General features: G+C 34.8%; 1 protein-coding gene across 4 annotated transcripts in view; it reads left to right on the top strand.

Annotated features, from left to right (window-relative positions):
* The window catches only part of LOC140209799 (RNA polymerase II elongation factor ELL2), a 101,515-nt gene extending 84,722 nt beyond the window's left edge, over positions 1 to 16,793 (top strand). For all 4 annotated transcript variants that reach the window (XM_072278288.1, XM_072278287.1, XM_072278291.1 and 1 more), the window contains exons 10-12: positions 5,099 to 5,270; positions 7,831 to 7,875; positions 10,534 to 16,793. In XM_072278288.1, the coding sequence (XP_072134389.1) occupies positions 5,099 to 5,270; positions 7,831 to 7,875; positions 10,534 to 10,644 (328 nt within the window). In that variant the 3' untranslated portion in view covers positions 10,645 to 16,793. The remainder of the gene's footprint in view (positions 1 to 5,098; positions 5,271 to 7,830; positions 7,876 to 10,533) is intronic.
* Positions 16,794 to 17,310: the final 517 nt, after the last annotated feature.

Here is a 17,310-nt window from a genome sequence, read left to right as displayed (position 1 = left end):
GATCACATTGTTATCTATTGCTGTTCTTTTCATGAATGTCTTCCGTGACGGGAGGCAAATATTGTAGGAATTTTGTCCAACAGTGATTATAAGTTGGCTTTGAGCACAGAATATTTTAGTTGCCACTCTTCTACTTCTAGATTGGCATGATTAGACCAAAACAGGATTTTAGTTTCGGTTGACCAATGAGAGAGACACCAGAGGAATAATAGTGTTGATGCTTTAAGCCCTCCAGGGGAGAATGTTGGAGGTTAGATGATTGCAATTTTTCCTTGGTAAATCCTGTTACATCAAAGCTTTTTGAGTAAGTACAGTATCAGAAAAACTCCACTAACTAACTTTGGGATAAACCGTCCTGTGTCCATGTAGCAGCAGCTGGTTTTCATTTATCCCCATAAAATTATTGGGGATATGTCACAGATATTTCAAAGAAATTTGACTTTACTGATTTATTACTGTTACAATTACTCCTCTGCAAATTTAGCACTAGGTTATCCTGGCAAGGTGTGTTAAACTGCTGGATGACAGTCACCAACTTTCTAACACAGAACAGGGGAAAAGTAGAAATATCTCCATTGAAGTATTTGTATCTTGGGGCAAAGACTGAGAGCAGTTGAATTTCTGCCCATCAGTAGATATGGAAAAACAGTTATTAAATATTTGGTGCTAAACAACCTTAATGTAATTGCTTGCCATAAAGGCATGAAAGGAATGCTGTTTTTGTATGCAGCCAAATAGGTGAATAAGTACAAAATTACTCTAAGGACAGCCTAATATGAATGTGTTTAATGGTACTTGCTTAATTCTTTGAATTGACTATTGTATCATCTCTACACTTCTTAAATCTGAAGGGATTGTCAACTTGCATCCTATCTTTGCAGATTCAGGTGCAAAAATAGATTATAATCTGAACAAGAGACAAGCAGTTGTAAGTGTTCACTGTCCACAGATACTCCATAGATTTTGAGATCCTCACTTTTTCCAGTCTGTTCTGGGCATAATTGCTTGGTTTTATCAATCAGACAGCCTACTTGTCAAGATTCTCCTCAAAGGAAATTTGAAGGAATTAACCTGAGGCAACCCCGCTAATATGAGCTGTTGCTGCTAACCGTGTGGTGGAGAAACCCAAGAAATAATTGAGGAGCGGGAGTTGGGGGGGGGGGGGCTCATAATATCGCAGCTGGTGAGCTGCTGTGTCACAATTCTAGTGATTCAGGACCAACTGAACCTCTGGTTCTGTATGTGTATATGTTTCTCCACAATTCTGTGAGTTTCTTTTTGATGTTGTGATTTCCTCACACATCAACCCTCAAGTCTTTAGTAGGTTAATTGGCCTAAATAGCCTTAATTACATTGGTGAGTGGTAAAATAAGGGGAGATTTGCTGTGAAAGTGGGGAAAAAATTTTGTTCTTTAACAGTAGATCATGTGGAGGTCATGAAAAGGGTGCAGAGGTGGTTAATCAGGATGCTGTCTGAATTAGAGCGTATGAGCTGTAAGGAGAGGTTGGACAAACTCTTGATTGTTTTTTCTGAAACTTTGGAGGCTGAGGGGAGACCTGTTAGAAGTTTATAAAATTATGGGAGGTGTAGATCGTATGGGCAGTCAGAATCCTTATCTCGTGGCAGAAGGTGAGCGGAAAAATGTTGAAAAGAGATGTGTGGCAAGTGTTTTTTTACGCAAGAGTTATAGAAGCCTGGAACGGGCTACTAGTATTGGTGGAAGTAGATATGATAGTAGCATTTAAAGGACTGTTAGAAAATGGAAGGATTTGGATCATGTTTCGCCAGAAGAAACTTACAGTAGCTTAATTCGGTATCATGCTCGGTGTAAACACTGAGCTGTACTGTACAGTATTATGTTGTGATAAAGTTGAATTCATGTAGATGGATGCTTGGTGATCAGCATTGACTCTGGGCTCCTTGCTGTATCCTGTTTCCTTGCTGTATCACTCTGATACAGCATTATAGCAAACTCTTATTTTGAAGTGATTTGTCTACCTGGATCTGAACTTGTAGATAGATGAATAACATGATACTGAATGCCATATTTTTCTAATAAAGGCTGCACTGCATTCAATATAAAAAGCACTGTCCTGTTTTGGTATTTCCTCTTTCACTTGTTGCAATTAAATGGCCAGGATTAAAAGCCAAATGCTCAGCAGTTGTGGTAAATGCCTGAATGTTGTCACTGCTTCTGGAAATGTGTTGAGGATATGTTCACAATAAGGCTAATGAATCTTGGAGAAAGATTAAAGGGGGTGTGAAGAGTTAAGAACAGTCTAGTTGTGCAGTTAGATGTAAGCTTCAGTTACTTTGGTTCTGTTCATGTAACTGAATATTATTACATTATTTGTATGCTGTACATTTGAAAAATAAAGCACACCCCCAGTATGTAACCAGAAATTCTCCCACAGCCTAGAGATATGTCAGTATTCAGTTGCATCCAGACTTAAGAATATTCTGCATATTATTTCAATTTTATAATGTTTAAAGGTGATTAGAAAATGATAACTTCATAATTGTGTTTCCAGAAAGTGCAACTATTTTAGCGACTTTAGAAAGTATTCAGAAAGTACTGTGCATTCCGAACTCTTGACCTCTAAAACATAGGTAGGGGAAGTAACCAGATGGGAAGCCTCCATGCCTCCCCATTCCAAGCAAGTTCCCTTACACATCACTTATTGTATTAACAAATATATGCTGCATTCCTTCATCTGTGGGTTAAGTACTGGAATTCTCCACCCTACAATGCTTTGGATGTATCTTAACTACACAGATTGTGATGGTAAAGATGCAGCACACCATTGTGTTCCAAAATTAGAGATTGGTAGTAAACCTTTATCTTTTCAGTGACACCCACATCCCATAAGTTAAGAGAGGCCTTATTTTAAACTCTGTATTTTTGAACTCTATATCAGATATCACAAATTAGATAATTACAGGTGTTTCAACATCTTTATTTGTAGTTAAGTTTTCAGAGACGCAACTGGCTAGGAATTGAATAACACTGTAATGGTATACGAAAGGGGGCCAGTACATGGTAATAAGATGAATTATTAAGGGTGTGGTGCTGCAAAATCTAGTAGCAGCAGAGCATTATTACTACAATACAGACCTTAAAAGTACTTTCTTTCACTCTCAGCACAGTGCAAGGATGAATGTAGATTATTACGTAATCTTTAACTCTGGGCTGACTGTGGGGGAAGGGGGCCTGGATAACATTTGGGCAGTAGTTTTGGGAGGTTCATGACACCAGTCAGAGTAATTGAGCATCAGTTAGGTTCTTTAGGTTAAAAGGAAGGATATTGTTGCCAACGGTTGCCAGGGATAATTTTTGGGGCATGTGTACTAATCAAAATCATGGAAGTGTTCTGTAGGTTTGCATTGAATGCCATGGAATGGTGTTCCTTCTTGCATTAGAGGATTGACAAGGAAAATGGCAGATTTTGTGGAACTTGCAGTGATCCACTATTACCCTTTATGATTGATTTTATTTCAAACAAAATTGAATAGAAATTGCAAATTTCTAGATTATCCTGGTTGAACTGAGAAAAGTTGTTGGTTTTCTTGTTACCAGTGTTTCAACATAGTTGTATATGTTGGTCTATTGTTGCAGAAACATAAAGAGTGATCATTTTAGGCATGTCGTGACTGGTGAATTGTAGAGCTTGAGTCTCCGTAGCTAGAAAAAAAAACAGAAGAATGCATGATTCCCAGTGTGCTTTAGGATAGATCAAATTTTCACAAGATTTTTTAACCTAATCACTGGATTCATAGGCAATTTATAATTGGAAATTAACCTTCTGATTTTTTTAAAATTAGTGACATTTTCTGGTGTTAATTCATACACTGCATTCCTCTTCATATTAATGTTAATCAGTCATGCTGAAAGATGAATGGCAACTGGCTGTTATTACAGTCCTATAGTTGATGATAATTGGGAGATCACCAGTGGAAAATCACATGTATTTTAAAGTGTTTTAATATCCTAAAAATGAGGAAATTTAACAAAGAATCCAGTTGTGGATTTTCAGAATTTCAGCTTAGTTTGTAATTAATAAACAAATATGCTCAAGCAGGTAGATATTTTAGCCAAACAGTTTGTATTCTACTTGATTGAATATTAAATGCTAACTGGTAAAGCTAAATGTGATATCCAGGCAGGAAAAACTGGGAGAATTAGTTTTACCACAAGTGTTTATTTTATTTTATTGGATAAATAGTCAAGTGCCTGCCTACCTTGGTAGTGCCTTTTTATAAAAAGATGAACAGTTTTCACATTTTATAATTAATTGAAAGGCATGTAATATTGTGCCAAAATAAAATAGTCACCAGTGTATTTGCATTGAAGCATCCAAAGGCTTCAAATTTTTAAACAACATACTAAATATAGTAGTTGTCAGTTAAATTATTTAATATTTAAACTACTAATCATTCTGTAATATGTTGATCAATATACTGTAACACAATTTTTGTGAAGATTCACTATAGTTGTTATCCATTATGTTCAACATAATATTTTATAAGAAGAAATGTTAATTATATTATTTATCTGAGAAGTGGATAGCTAAAGTCCATCAGATTCTTAGTCTGCAGTTGATTTTAACTATTTTTTGGGGAATTTTATAATTTTTTATAAATACACAATTGAAAGTTGGAACAAGATCTAATTTAACATTGCAAAAGAGCTTATTTTGTCACGTTTTCACTTAATTTTCTTCAGGATATTTATTAATTAAATTTGGGTTGTTAAGTATTCTTGTGCCTTTGGAGGCAAGAGAAAATGTCCACATTCCAAAACTTAAGTCTGCGCCAAATGTCTAGTTTGAATTTTGTTTATCATGTGGGGTACAATCTAGAGTAAGAAGTTCAAGCATTCAACTAAAAGTAATAGAAAATGAAAAACAAGTATCTTGTATGCATATAAGGAGTGGGCGTGCTATTTCTCTTCTTTCCCATCTGCCATTTAATTTTTGTACATATTATTGAGGTTCAATGAAGTTTGTAATTGACTCGCAGTAACATCTTGTAACATTATTGATTTCTTTACAAAAACTGTCTTTGAAAACTTAGTTACCTTGTCAATTCATTTTGCAGGAAGTATACTGCCATTACATCCTTAGAGCTGTGTCAAAACTATCGGAATGATTTCAATGCAGAATATAATGAATATCGAGATCTTCACACGAGAATTGGAAATGTAACACAACAGTTCATGCAGCTGGGTTCAAAGATCAAAACACTTAGCCCTGGGACAGAGGAATACAAGGTAAAAGAATGCATGTTTGATCAGCAAAGGATGCTGCTTTTTTGTTCTTCTTTCTCCGCTGCATTTCTTCATCCCTTGACCTCCAGCCAATTTTGAATGATTATGTAATAAAATCACTGGTAGCATTGAGAAGCTGAAATGTTAGGGGTAGAAAATGAGGTATACTGCACACTTAGTTCTGACATGTGTTTTGTGTCTTATTTATATCTACCTGTAATTGACAGGGTCTTGGGAAGACCTGATTGAAGAGCTGTTTGAGTGTAAGAAAGCTAAATACCAGGAGCTGGCAGTGTAGTGCCAGAGACAGGAGTGGAGGGCACAATGTGAACCTATAGAGGTGGGGTGTAAAGGTTTTGCTGGCTGCTCGCTGTGCAGATCCTACCCTCCCCTTGGGATTATGGAGGCTACAAAGAAAAGAGCCATCAGGGCCATCACAGAGGCTGCAGAGGGAGCCTCCCGATAGTTATGGATCAAGACTACTGGAACACAAGCCAGGGCTGATTAATCCTGGCTGAGTCACCTGAACGAGGGTGTTCAACATTGAAAGACCCGAAACACCCGATGACCCCAGGTTACATCACTGATGATGCATTCCAGCACATCCTAGGATGTATCTCAGCATCGTAACTCTAACCTTCTACACACGTGGAAATATGTTAAATTAGTAGATTGCTGTGTTTAGATCACTCAAGTCAGGAGTACAATAATTAAAGGACTACAGTATATTCAGCTACTATTACAACTAACTTGCACCAAAGCAAGTCAAGCATGATAAAGAACAACATAATTAAATATGTGCTGCACAGCTTGTGAAATGTAATAATTGAAAAGTAAAAATGGAAGCTGACCAGTAAATGCAGAATCAGTTTGACTGTACTGTAATATTATAATACTGTGATGATATATCACATTTGTCTGAAATTATTTACAATGACAAAGTAAACTATTCTGATGACTCCAATCTAACTTATAGCTGTTATGAATGTTGTTACTTAGACAATATTTGGATAATATTTCTTTACTTGGATAATATTTAGTTCAATAGAGCAGATAGTAGAACACTATAACAGTACTTTTAACAGTCCTTTCTAGGAAAAGATGAAATTTTGAGAAATGGGAGTCTTTGATAAGTGTCATCATTTAGCCGTACAATATGGGGAAGCCAAAGATAAAATAAAGAAAACAATGCAGCTTCCATGAGCAGAGATCAGTTGATACGATATGGTATATGGGCTTATGTGGAAGTTTCTCACTGTGAGCAGTGATGGCATTATTTCTCTTGCTCTTGATTTGAATCATATATAGCTTCAAAGAGTAATAGCAGTACATCTGAAAATGTATATTTTTAGCATAACAAAATGACTCCTGCATTTATCAAAGGGGAAAAGATATATAAGTCAGGTGAAGAATTTAGAACAAGTAAATGAAAGTGATGTTTAGAGAATGTGAGAAAGGTGGAGAGGTTTTGGAGGGAATTATGGCGGTTAAGCAACTGCAGCTACACTCACCATCTCTGGAGTGATTAAGAGTAACAGTTGTTTAAGTATAGAAACCTTTTTGCATTTTATGGTGTGAGGATGTTATAGATCTGGGGAGCTGTGAGGCCATGGAGCAATTTGAAAATATGGGTGAGAGATTGGAATTGAGGCACTGCTTAACTGGGAACCAAAAAGAGTTGGATGCAATTTGAGACCTGGGTTGCAGATCTTTGGATGACAGAGGTACTTTGGAAAGAGCAAACAGAAGCGTGGGCATAAACTGGTGGGGATAGTGATCAATAAAGTTACTGAGATAGAAGTATACAGTCTTATTGATGACCTGGATATAAGTTCCAAGTTTATTGCCATTCATATGTGATGTCAGGCTCACAAACAAATTGCTTTTATTTCAGGCAGTTAACAAATAAAAAGGTGAAGTTGGCAATTAGAGAATGAAGTTTGTTAAGAAGACTGAAGCAACTAACTTGATTTCCCCAAAGGAAATTTCTCTTTATCCAATATTAGATTCAAGCGAGAATGTCTGATAATTTAGTGGCAATAAAAGGGTCTAGAAAAGTTACGGTAAGGGTAGAGATGGCTGGCATTGCACATGTGACAATTGATTAGTTCATTTTCAGATAATGTCACCAAGAAGTGCCATGTAAATAATAACAGCTGTGAACTACTTTTGATCCTGAGGCAATAGGTGGCATTGAAAGAGAAACCATTGCTGCAGATGTTTATACTTAATTTTTTGTGCACAAGAGAATTTCTATCCTCCCATATTTTAGATAGATTTAGAAAAACACAAATTGAGATTTTTATTCAAGTTAGTATAGTAAGAAAAGAATATTCAATTTTTATTGTAATCTGTGCTTAAATGTATTTTCACATATGCTCTGTGAACTGCCTGCAAAATCATTTTAACATTTCATTTAAGCCGATCTCAGCCTTATGAATTCATAATGCAAAATGGTGAAAGATTGTTTCATACTTCACCAGTCTTTTAAGAGTTTCAATGATCAATTGATGGTTAAATAATATTAACTTCAAGTTCTTAAATTTATAATATTGCATTTCAGATGGCAGAAGATCAAATATTTGAGGAATATAGGAAATTTAAAAAGGTAGGTTGTTTTTCAGAATTGAAGAAATTTAATATTTGACAGATTTTAATAGTTAAATTTGGACATGTTTTGTATGATCAATCATCACTACAAGCATATGGTTACCATATTATTTTGTTGCTGATTTCTTAAATTTTCAATTAGAAGATGCCTTAAGAGAACCACGTAACAATGAAACTAGTATTTTCCTGGTAGTGTTGTGCTATGGTTATTTTGCAAGTTATTGTTTTTATTGTTAAATAAAAACAAAAATGCAGGCAAAACTTAGCTGGCCAGGCAGCATTTGTGGAGGAAGACGTATAATTAATGTTTCAGGTTAACAGTCATTAGTTGGAATTGGAAAAGTGGGGGGAGGGGAGACAACAAATGTGTTTTAAGTAGCAGAGAGCTGAAGAGAGTTGTAGGATGGAGACCATGGTTATTTAGTTGACACAATTGCTTTCCACATCATCCAACAGAGGGAAAAGAATGCTAGTTAATTAATCCTACTCTGCCTGTAAGAGTGTAAACAGGAAGAATAAGAGTAGTTTAAGAATAATCCTAGATTGTAGTTTGGTCTGGAAGGTTAGGATCCTGGTTCTCTGGGTGAAAACACCTTGTTACTTAGAGATCAGAGGAGAATGGCCAGATTGGTTCGAAGTAACAGGAAGGTGACAGTATCTCAAATAACCACTTGTTACAATAGTGGTGTGCAGAAGAGCATCTCTGAATGCACAACACATCAGATCTTGAATTGGATGGGCTGCGGCAGCAGAAGACCACAAACATACACTCAATGGCCACTTTGTTATTTATTATTAGGTACAGGAGGTAATCCTCATAATCGATCCGGTACGGTTTAAAATGTTGTCTCCCTTCTCTAAACTCCAGAGAGTACAGACATAGAGTAAGCCATCTTTTCTCATATGTCATACCTGCCATTCCAGGAATTAATCTGAAGAACCTTTGCTAGTCATTTTTTCACAAATACATCCTCCTCCAGGAAGGAAAAATAGACAATGTCTCAGATGTACTCGCACCAGAACTATATATAAAGGGAACAAAATGTCTCAATTCCTGTATTTGAATTCTCTTGTCATAAAGACCAACACTAGTTTCCTTCTCAGTTGCTTGCTGAATCTGTATGATAGTAATGTATGATCAAGGTCACCCAGGTCTCTCTGAGTACCAACACCTTTTAACTTACTGCACCTTTCTATTTTTTCTAAAAGATGTGCATTACCTCACACTTTGGCATATTATGTTCCATCTGCCATGTTATAGCCAATTAATTTAGCCTGTATTTTACTCTAAAGCCTCTCTATATCTTCTTCATATGGTCAACTAGGTCTGTACCATCAGTGAACCTGGATAATAGTATATTTAAATTCCTAATCTAAACCTCTAATTTTTTCTTAATTATTTCTTAATGACTTTCTGAAAATCCACATACATGCATTGCCTTTTTCTATTCTGCAAGTTACAAACAGATCTGTTCAATCATGATTTCCTCAGTGATGTACAGAAGAGTGATTCTGAATGCACATTTCAAACCTTGAATTAGATGGGCTACAGCAGCAGAAAGTCATTAACGTACAATCTGTGGCCACTTTATTAGATACAGGAGGTACCTAATAATGTGGTCATTAAGTGTAGATTTAGGGTGAGAGGGCAAAGATTAGAAGGAACCTAGGGACAACTTTTTCATGCAGAGGGTGGTGAGGAAATTTAATGATTTGTCAGAAGAACTGATTGAGGCAGGTACAGTAGTATCATTTAAGATTGGTATTTCAAGGGGCGGGGCTTGAAGGGATATATGCAAAAATAGGAAATTGGGATAGCTGGGTGGGCACCATGTTCAACATGTACTCATGCGTCCTGGGCCTATATCTGTTCTAAATTACTCTATAACTCTATAAGAAAGAGGGGAATAAATGGAACTGAGAGGTGCAGGACAGTTGCTGGAAACCTGAAATTAGAAAAAAAGGCATGCTAGAAATGTTCAAAAGATCGGGTAGCATCTGTGGAAAGAGAAAATCTGAGTTAACGTTAAAGGTGAATGACCTGCAACAATACTGATATTAATACTTGTAATGTTACAAGCATTGCAATGATGTGATTTTGCATAGATCTGTTAACGCTCTTTATAATGTACTTGCTTTACTGCTCCGAATCTTGGGTATATTTGGTGCTATGGTCTATAACATCCATTTCTCCTGATTTATTCAATATCTTAGAAACATAGAACATAGAAAATCTACAGCACTTTACAGGTTCTTTGGTCCACAATGTTGTGCCGACTATATAACTTACTCTAGAAGCTGCTTAGTATTTCCCTACCCCATAGCCCTCTTTTTTTTCTAAGCTCCATGTACCTTTCTAAGAGCCTCTAATCTTGTTTATACATTTTCTTCATCCTCATTTTTATAACACTATAAATGATCAATATTCTTGTCAAAGTTGAGCTGGTTCAAGAAGCTTTCTGAATTAAATACGAGAATAACAGCAAATACCTTCAAAGCAGCTTTGGATTTCCCATGCTTTTCTGGATCACTTCTCATTTCAAAATTAGTATGGACTCTGTACTGTTTCAAACAAGCTATTATTCTTAATTAGGGTAATTAAAAATTCAGTTGACAGTTTTATAAAATAGATGTTATTTTTTCCTGTTTGAAATAGGCGCATCCTAGTTATCAGGAAGAGAAGGATCGTTGCGAGTATCTGCACCGAAAGCTGTCTCACATCAAGCAGTTGATTTTAGAATATGATCAGAACAACATACCATCATGATTTACACTAACAAGAGCTTCTTGTTTGGAATTTTAAGACCATTTAGTTACTTCTGGACACAAATGAAAACTTAAGGTTCTAGAAACTAACTTTAAGGAGATCTTTTTTCTATTTAAAAAAGAAATCTTCTGTCCATTGCGGGTTTGCCATTACTGGAGTAAAATCTGTCAATGAAGGACTGAGTTGTATCAGTGCTAGCAACGAATTTTGACTACCTGTGACCTATAGCAGTTTGAACTGAGCCATAAACTGCAATCTTTTATATATATTTTTTTTGCAATGTATATATGTATTACATAAAATGAAAAAAACATTAATGTATCATGGAAAATATATATCTTCTCTTTGAAGATGCCTTAAAATAAGTTTTAAACAAGAAAACTTAAGTCTGCCATGCATTTCTGCGGGGCCAATATTTAGAATACAGTTTATGTTCATGCATTCATTGTTTTTGATTAACACTTCTTATATTAATAGCTTTAGGCAACACCGTTGTGATATTTAACACAAAGCTACCAATTTATCAATAATATTGCCTTAACTTGTTTTTGTTTCTTCCTTGAGATTAACACTAGTATAAATTATCTGCAGAATTTTGCTTTTACCTTAGTTTGCTGATAAACTAGCCAGAAAGAAAGGATTTATTTGATCCAAGACCTTACAGGTATGTGAAGTAAGGTATTTTAAAATATGTTCATCAAGATTTCTTATAAACTTGTACACAAATAAAAACAAATTCGTGAATGTATTCAAGATGCACCATATTCACATTTTTCCCAATATAGATTTTTTTCCCTAGAGATATATTTTTCAACAATCTCAGAAAAATGTGAGGGTTATAATGATATATAACTGATTTGTGGAACAAAATTAAAGCCAGATTTTATATAAGTTTATTGCAGAAGTTACTGTGTACTCTGAGATTGTGTGACTAGTGCACAAAGTGTATGATGTAGAATATTTTGTTTGTCCTTACTATTTGGAAAGACATTTGGATATTATGTGTACTGATTTAATGCATCAGTCCACCAGCTGAATCTGTGTACAAAATAATTTCTTGCTCAATTATTTTGCTTTTTTGCACAATTAAAACAGGGTGGTTTTTAAATTGTTAGGTGACTGAGCTAAGTATAGAATATATGGAATAAAAAGTAACAATGGTGTCTGTATTTGACAGGTGTGCACTGTTTATAGGGAAATATGTACTATCTGTATAATTCTAAAACACTGGTGAAATTCTGGCTCCCCTCCATTAGAACAGCCTGTTTTTTGGTTGAATCTGCTTCAGGGTTGGTATACTGCATATAAGTGTACACTCACAGTATAAAATACTTTAAACTATTCATTAGTTTGTATGGTGATGTGACCGTACAGCAGCCTTACTTGTACTGTATGTGTATGGATATCACTGAAACCTTATATTTACATCAGATATTCAGAGCCATTCTGATGCTGTTTTATAAATCGCATATTGACATTACTGTCCATCTAAAAACAAAGCATCTTTGGAGTTTTGTTTATCTACACAAGTATGATTATTGAAGATCTTGGAATTTCTGGCAAAGATACGGAATAAATAAATCAAGTACAAATATTTGCTTGTTGTGATGGAGCAGGATTCCATGCTGTGGGTACATGATATTTTAGCTCCTGCTTTTTCCATTTTTCCACTAACTAGGTATACAAATATACAATTTTTTATTGTTTCTTTGATAAAATTATTATTGTTATTCTGTGTTCTCAGAATATTACAAGTCACTATCTGTGAAGATTTGTGTTAACCAATTTGGCTTTCACTATAATTTAGTTTTTCTTTTTTAAACAATGTTTTGCAGTAGGAAGTTGAAATAGACTTAAGTGGCATATAAGTTTATGAAAGGCTGAATAAATATTGTTTGGATGTGTGATCCAGTTGCATCCATGCAACAAACCCTCATGTGTGTATGCCACTCACCTTTTTTTACTGATCATGATAATATTAATTTTCAGTTATTTGCAGCTCTGCCATTGTCTTAACACTGCATCAGTTAGCTACCATTCTTTCATCTATTATTAGCCTCATCATTTGTTTTTCCTTTGCTCTCCATTTATACCATATTTGCACCTAATATTAAATACCCTAACATATACAGTACCTTAAAAGATGTTTCACCTGCACAGAACACATTGGAAACAATCAGCCTCTGCCTAAGATTATATGGAATTACGGGATATGAAACTCAGAACTCAGAACTCTTAAGGCACGTGGTCTCAGCTGATGTGCCTAACCTGCCAAGTTTTGGCAGCATCAGCATTATTTGTTTAATTGTTTATAAACATTTTTTTGTTTATTTAAATATTGTACGAAGACAGAGTTAACTCAAGAAAAAGAGTTAAAAACTGGCTTCTTAGAATTTGATTTTCATTTTTATCCAGAGATTTTTTTCTAGTTTGAGTGTAATATTTTAAAATATATTTAAAGATCCGGAATTTCATATCACACCAAAGGCCTCTGTTTAAGTAATTGGCAACAAAAGGCCATAGTCAAAGTCTACTTCCAGAACTTCCTTAGGTGAAGAAATTTGTATCACATTACTTACAACACAACCTTTGTTCATTTATTTTCTTAAGTTCCCGCTTTAAATATTTAATAGTGAAAACTGATATTTCCATATAAATTTGTAGTACATATGAAAAATAATCTTGTGTTCCCAGCAGCATTACAGCTGTAACTTGCCATTCCTCACAGTGAGGAACTAGCTCCATGGATTATATTTACTTGTCCTTGTAAATGTCATTATTGCTTGTTGAAAGACCATTTCTCTTTACTGGCATTAAATAAAGTAATCTATGCTAAGCAAGAATGTCGCACGTGACATTCTGCAGCTAAAATCTAATTTACTCCTTTATATAGCAGTTACCATTTTTGATTAAATTTGTTTTAATGCGGTCTCATCTTATGTTTCTTATACTGTGCAATTTGTTCTTAAGCCTTTTACTGGAAAATATAAATACAAGATAAATTAAGAGCGCAGTTGTGAGTTATTGAAGTCCAGCTATGTAAAATTATTTGATAGAATTCCAAATTATAATACTGGTGCCTGTTATTTTCCCAACATTTCAGTTCAGTGTCAGTTTTTTCCAGTGGAGAGTTGATCTGGTATTGCTTATATTTATCTCATGACATCATTTCAAGTTGTGCCCATTTTTCTTTGAACAAGTGTCACGTATGTATTATGTATGAAATGCAACAGACTGGCTGAAAATCTGAGTGATCCATTCCAGCCTGATATACTGTTGACAAAAACTATAATAAGAGATACAGGGCACCAAAACGTAGTTCAGAGTTTTAGTGGTTGCTCTCAACAGGGCCAAAGACAAGTTTTGCATCATTGATTGCTTGGAACAGCACAGTGCTTTGGAACTCTGCATAACAGAAACTTTTGGCAATTACATTGAATTGTTTCCTATGCAACATATCTTTCCTAATTTTAATATTTCTGTCTCATTTTGAAATGAACTGTGTTGAGTGTGCAGGCTGCATTTTAATTCCACTTAGACTTCAGTTCTTCATATTCTTTAAGTTACGATGCAGTCATATAAATGTCCATCCAGCTCTTTCCTTTCTTAAAAACATCAGTAATATTTTAACCACTATGTACATTCAATTCTTAAATCATCCTCAGCTACAACTAATCTTTTAAAATTGGTACAGGTTGAATTCAGTCCAGGGAGTGCATTGTATTTAATAAAAGAATGACATGCACTTGTATCTGCAATATAACAGGCCAAAAATTTGTTGCACTGCTTAATTACTTTTAAGGTATATCTATTGTTTAATGTAAGAAACATCACTACCACTTTGGGCATAGCAAGCCTCAGATGGCCATATGGTGATAGCCCAGTATTTTATTTATAGTGAATTTATTTGGGGTTTTTGTTCTTCTCTGAGATCTTCCACAGATTTAGCGGTATAGATCCTGGATAAGTATCTCACTTTGAAAATTGCATTTCTAAATGTAGGATAGCACACACTCATCTGCACTGGAATATCTATTTAAATTTTATCTGTGAGTCTTGAACCCATAATTTCACTCAGCAACTTTTAAGAGTCGCAATATTAAACATTGTTCATTTAGATTAATACCAGATTAACTGCATCTGCAGATTTTCTCTTGATTATCCCTTTGTAGCCTCTGGATTTAACCATCTTTATCAAGCTAGTGAGCTGGTAATCATTCTGTTGGATTCAGAGTTAAAAATTTGTGCTGTTAGATGGAAGGAACTATATAACTAGAGAAACAAGTAAACCACAAAGCAATCATTTAGACAGATGCCATCGATGAATAGAAATATACCTGAAATTATTCAGCACTGATAGTTTAAAGAGAATGCAAAAAGAAAATATACATTTACAATGATTTACCAACTTATATACGTATAAATTTGCCATTTTCTAGTAGCTGTTTTCCTTCTTAATAAATATACATACTCCACTGAATGGACTGTGAATCTGTAACTTATATTTACAAGTGAAGTGTGTGGCTGACTGCATGACTGCACAGGTTTCCAGTCCAGCAGCTTATTTTATATTGCTACTCAGTTTCCTTTCATGTCATTTTGAGCCTTCTCATGGAAAAGGTGGGGTATTGCCAAATTTTCTTGATTTCTGCCATCCCCTTTGCTTTAAAAGCAACCAAGCAGCTCCATTTTTTTTCCCAGGGCTACTATGTCCTAAGTAAAGCAATTTACTGTTTTTCTTTCCCCAAGTGCAAACTGCTGTCACATTCCTTTCACATCTCTCCAAATCTTTGTACATTCCACTGACCAATACTTAATTAATTGTTCTATGACAAACTAGGAGAAAGACTGCAAATTACATGTTTAAAATGGTTTCAAGGTCAATTTGTGTTTCAGCATTCACACATAATGTGTGCTTACCATGTAATATACAGTATGTTGATTTTGGATTCATTTCAGTGCACAACTAGTGTCTGTTGTACGTGGAAAAATTACAGGATTCCGAAATAAAGTGGTAACAGCTATCCAGTGTTTCTTAATTTTAACACCACACACTGTTTCTTTGTTCAGAATCATTTCACTTAGGTTGGGTCTCTCAATTCAGTGGAAGAATGTTTAGTTTGCATCCACCTTTGTATTTACTTATGAATCCCTTAAGGATATCCAGAAAAGCTTGAAAAAATAAAAAGTTGGTCTTTTCCAGATTTTGAACATACCTTTGTAATACCTTTCCATCTATCATGAGATAGAAAGGTGCACTACTACCTATTTTAATCCCTTCGCTTCCATTCATTACAGAATGAGTAATTCCATAATCAATCAAATTTGGGCGTTGAATGCAGTTTTGCAAAATTGTGCCTGTTAGTATGCAAGTTAATGTTGCTTGGTAGCATTCAGTCATCTTAACTAGGCAATTCCTGGGAATCAGTTCTTGCACCTAAGCAAGTAATTTGAATCAAGTTTAAAAAGAAATCGGATTGGGAATCTAATGTTCAAAAATTCAATAATCAGCTCATCTTAACTATGTAACTGTAATTGAAAAAATATTCAGTACTATTATACTATACAACATCTGCAAGAAAAACTACCATCAGAGCCCTTCAGAAAGCATTGCAAATGTTATGGATAACTTTCATTCTACTGGCATCTTGGATTCTATTTGTTAACATTCTTTGAAGACAATTAATCAGCTATGCTTTTTTTGTGTTATTCTATAACACAGTTAGGTTTAATAGTTTCATCTGCCATCAATATTGTTTGGAATTTGGCACTTGGGATATAATTACGTTTGATGTCTGTCAAGTTCAAACATTGTTCAGAGTATTATTCAATGCTTATTAATTTATGATGAAAGTGATTTAGTAAATTTTTTATTGAGGACACAGTACTGTATTACTAATCAGGATTGGAATGCCACAATTGGACACAAACACTAGCATTGAGAGCATGAAAAGATTTCCTGTGTTTAATGTGAACTGTTCTCAAAGCTTGCCCTCTCCAAATATTCAAATCTAATGATTTCATGTAAATATGGTGAATTAGGAATAATTCTGTTTTGCATTTGTTTGCCACATATATTTTGGCAGAAACTAGCTGGATTTAACCACTGGTTTAATGGCAGAAAATTTGAAATGATGTTACAGAAAAATGCTCCATATTTTAAAACGCATTCAAATTTTAAATGTATTATTCTTAGCTATGTTTTATTATGTCTTAATAAAGCATTGTTGATTTTTAAATCTGCAGCTGCAAATTATATGATCAAACCTGTGAACAAGTGATCTGACAACTCATTAAAGAGGAAGGTGATGGATTGTTTACTTGCAGTAGGCGATTTCTCCTTGAATTTGCCTGTTCCTTCTGATCACAAATTAAATATTTATGATAATGGTTCTATTTAATATCAGAGAACGTATACAGTATCTGAAATTCTTACTTTTCAAAGACATCCTTGAAATAGGTAAAAAAAAAACAAAGAATGAATGACAGAAAGAAACGTTGAGATGCTGAAAAGCCCTGCCCCCTCCCACGCACAAGCAGCAACAGAAAGCATCAAATCCGCCCACTTAGGCTAGCAGAAAGCTTAAGTATTCCCACCACCCACCATGCAAACAACAGCAAATCCCCCAAAGAGAGACTATGCTCTATAGTACATCAAAACCTAAC

Source organism: Mobula birostris, chromosome 14, assembly GCF_030028105.1.
Source record: "Mobula birostris isolate sMobBir1 chromosome 14, sMobBir1.hap1, whole genome shotgun sequence".
Lineage (NCBI taxonomy): Eukaryota > Metazoa > Chordata > Chondrichthyes > Myliobatiformes > Myliobatidae > Mobula > Mobula birostris.
Note: the sequence above shows the minus strand (reverse complement) of the source record. Positions and strands in the feature narration are given on the sequence as shown.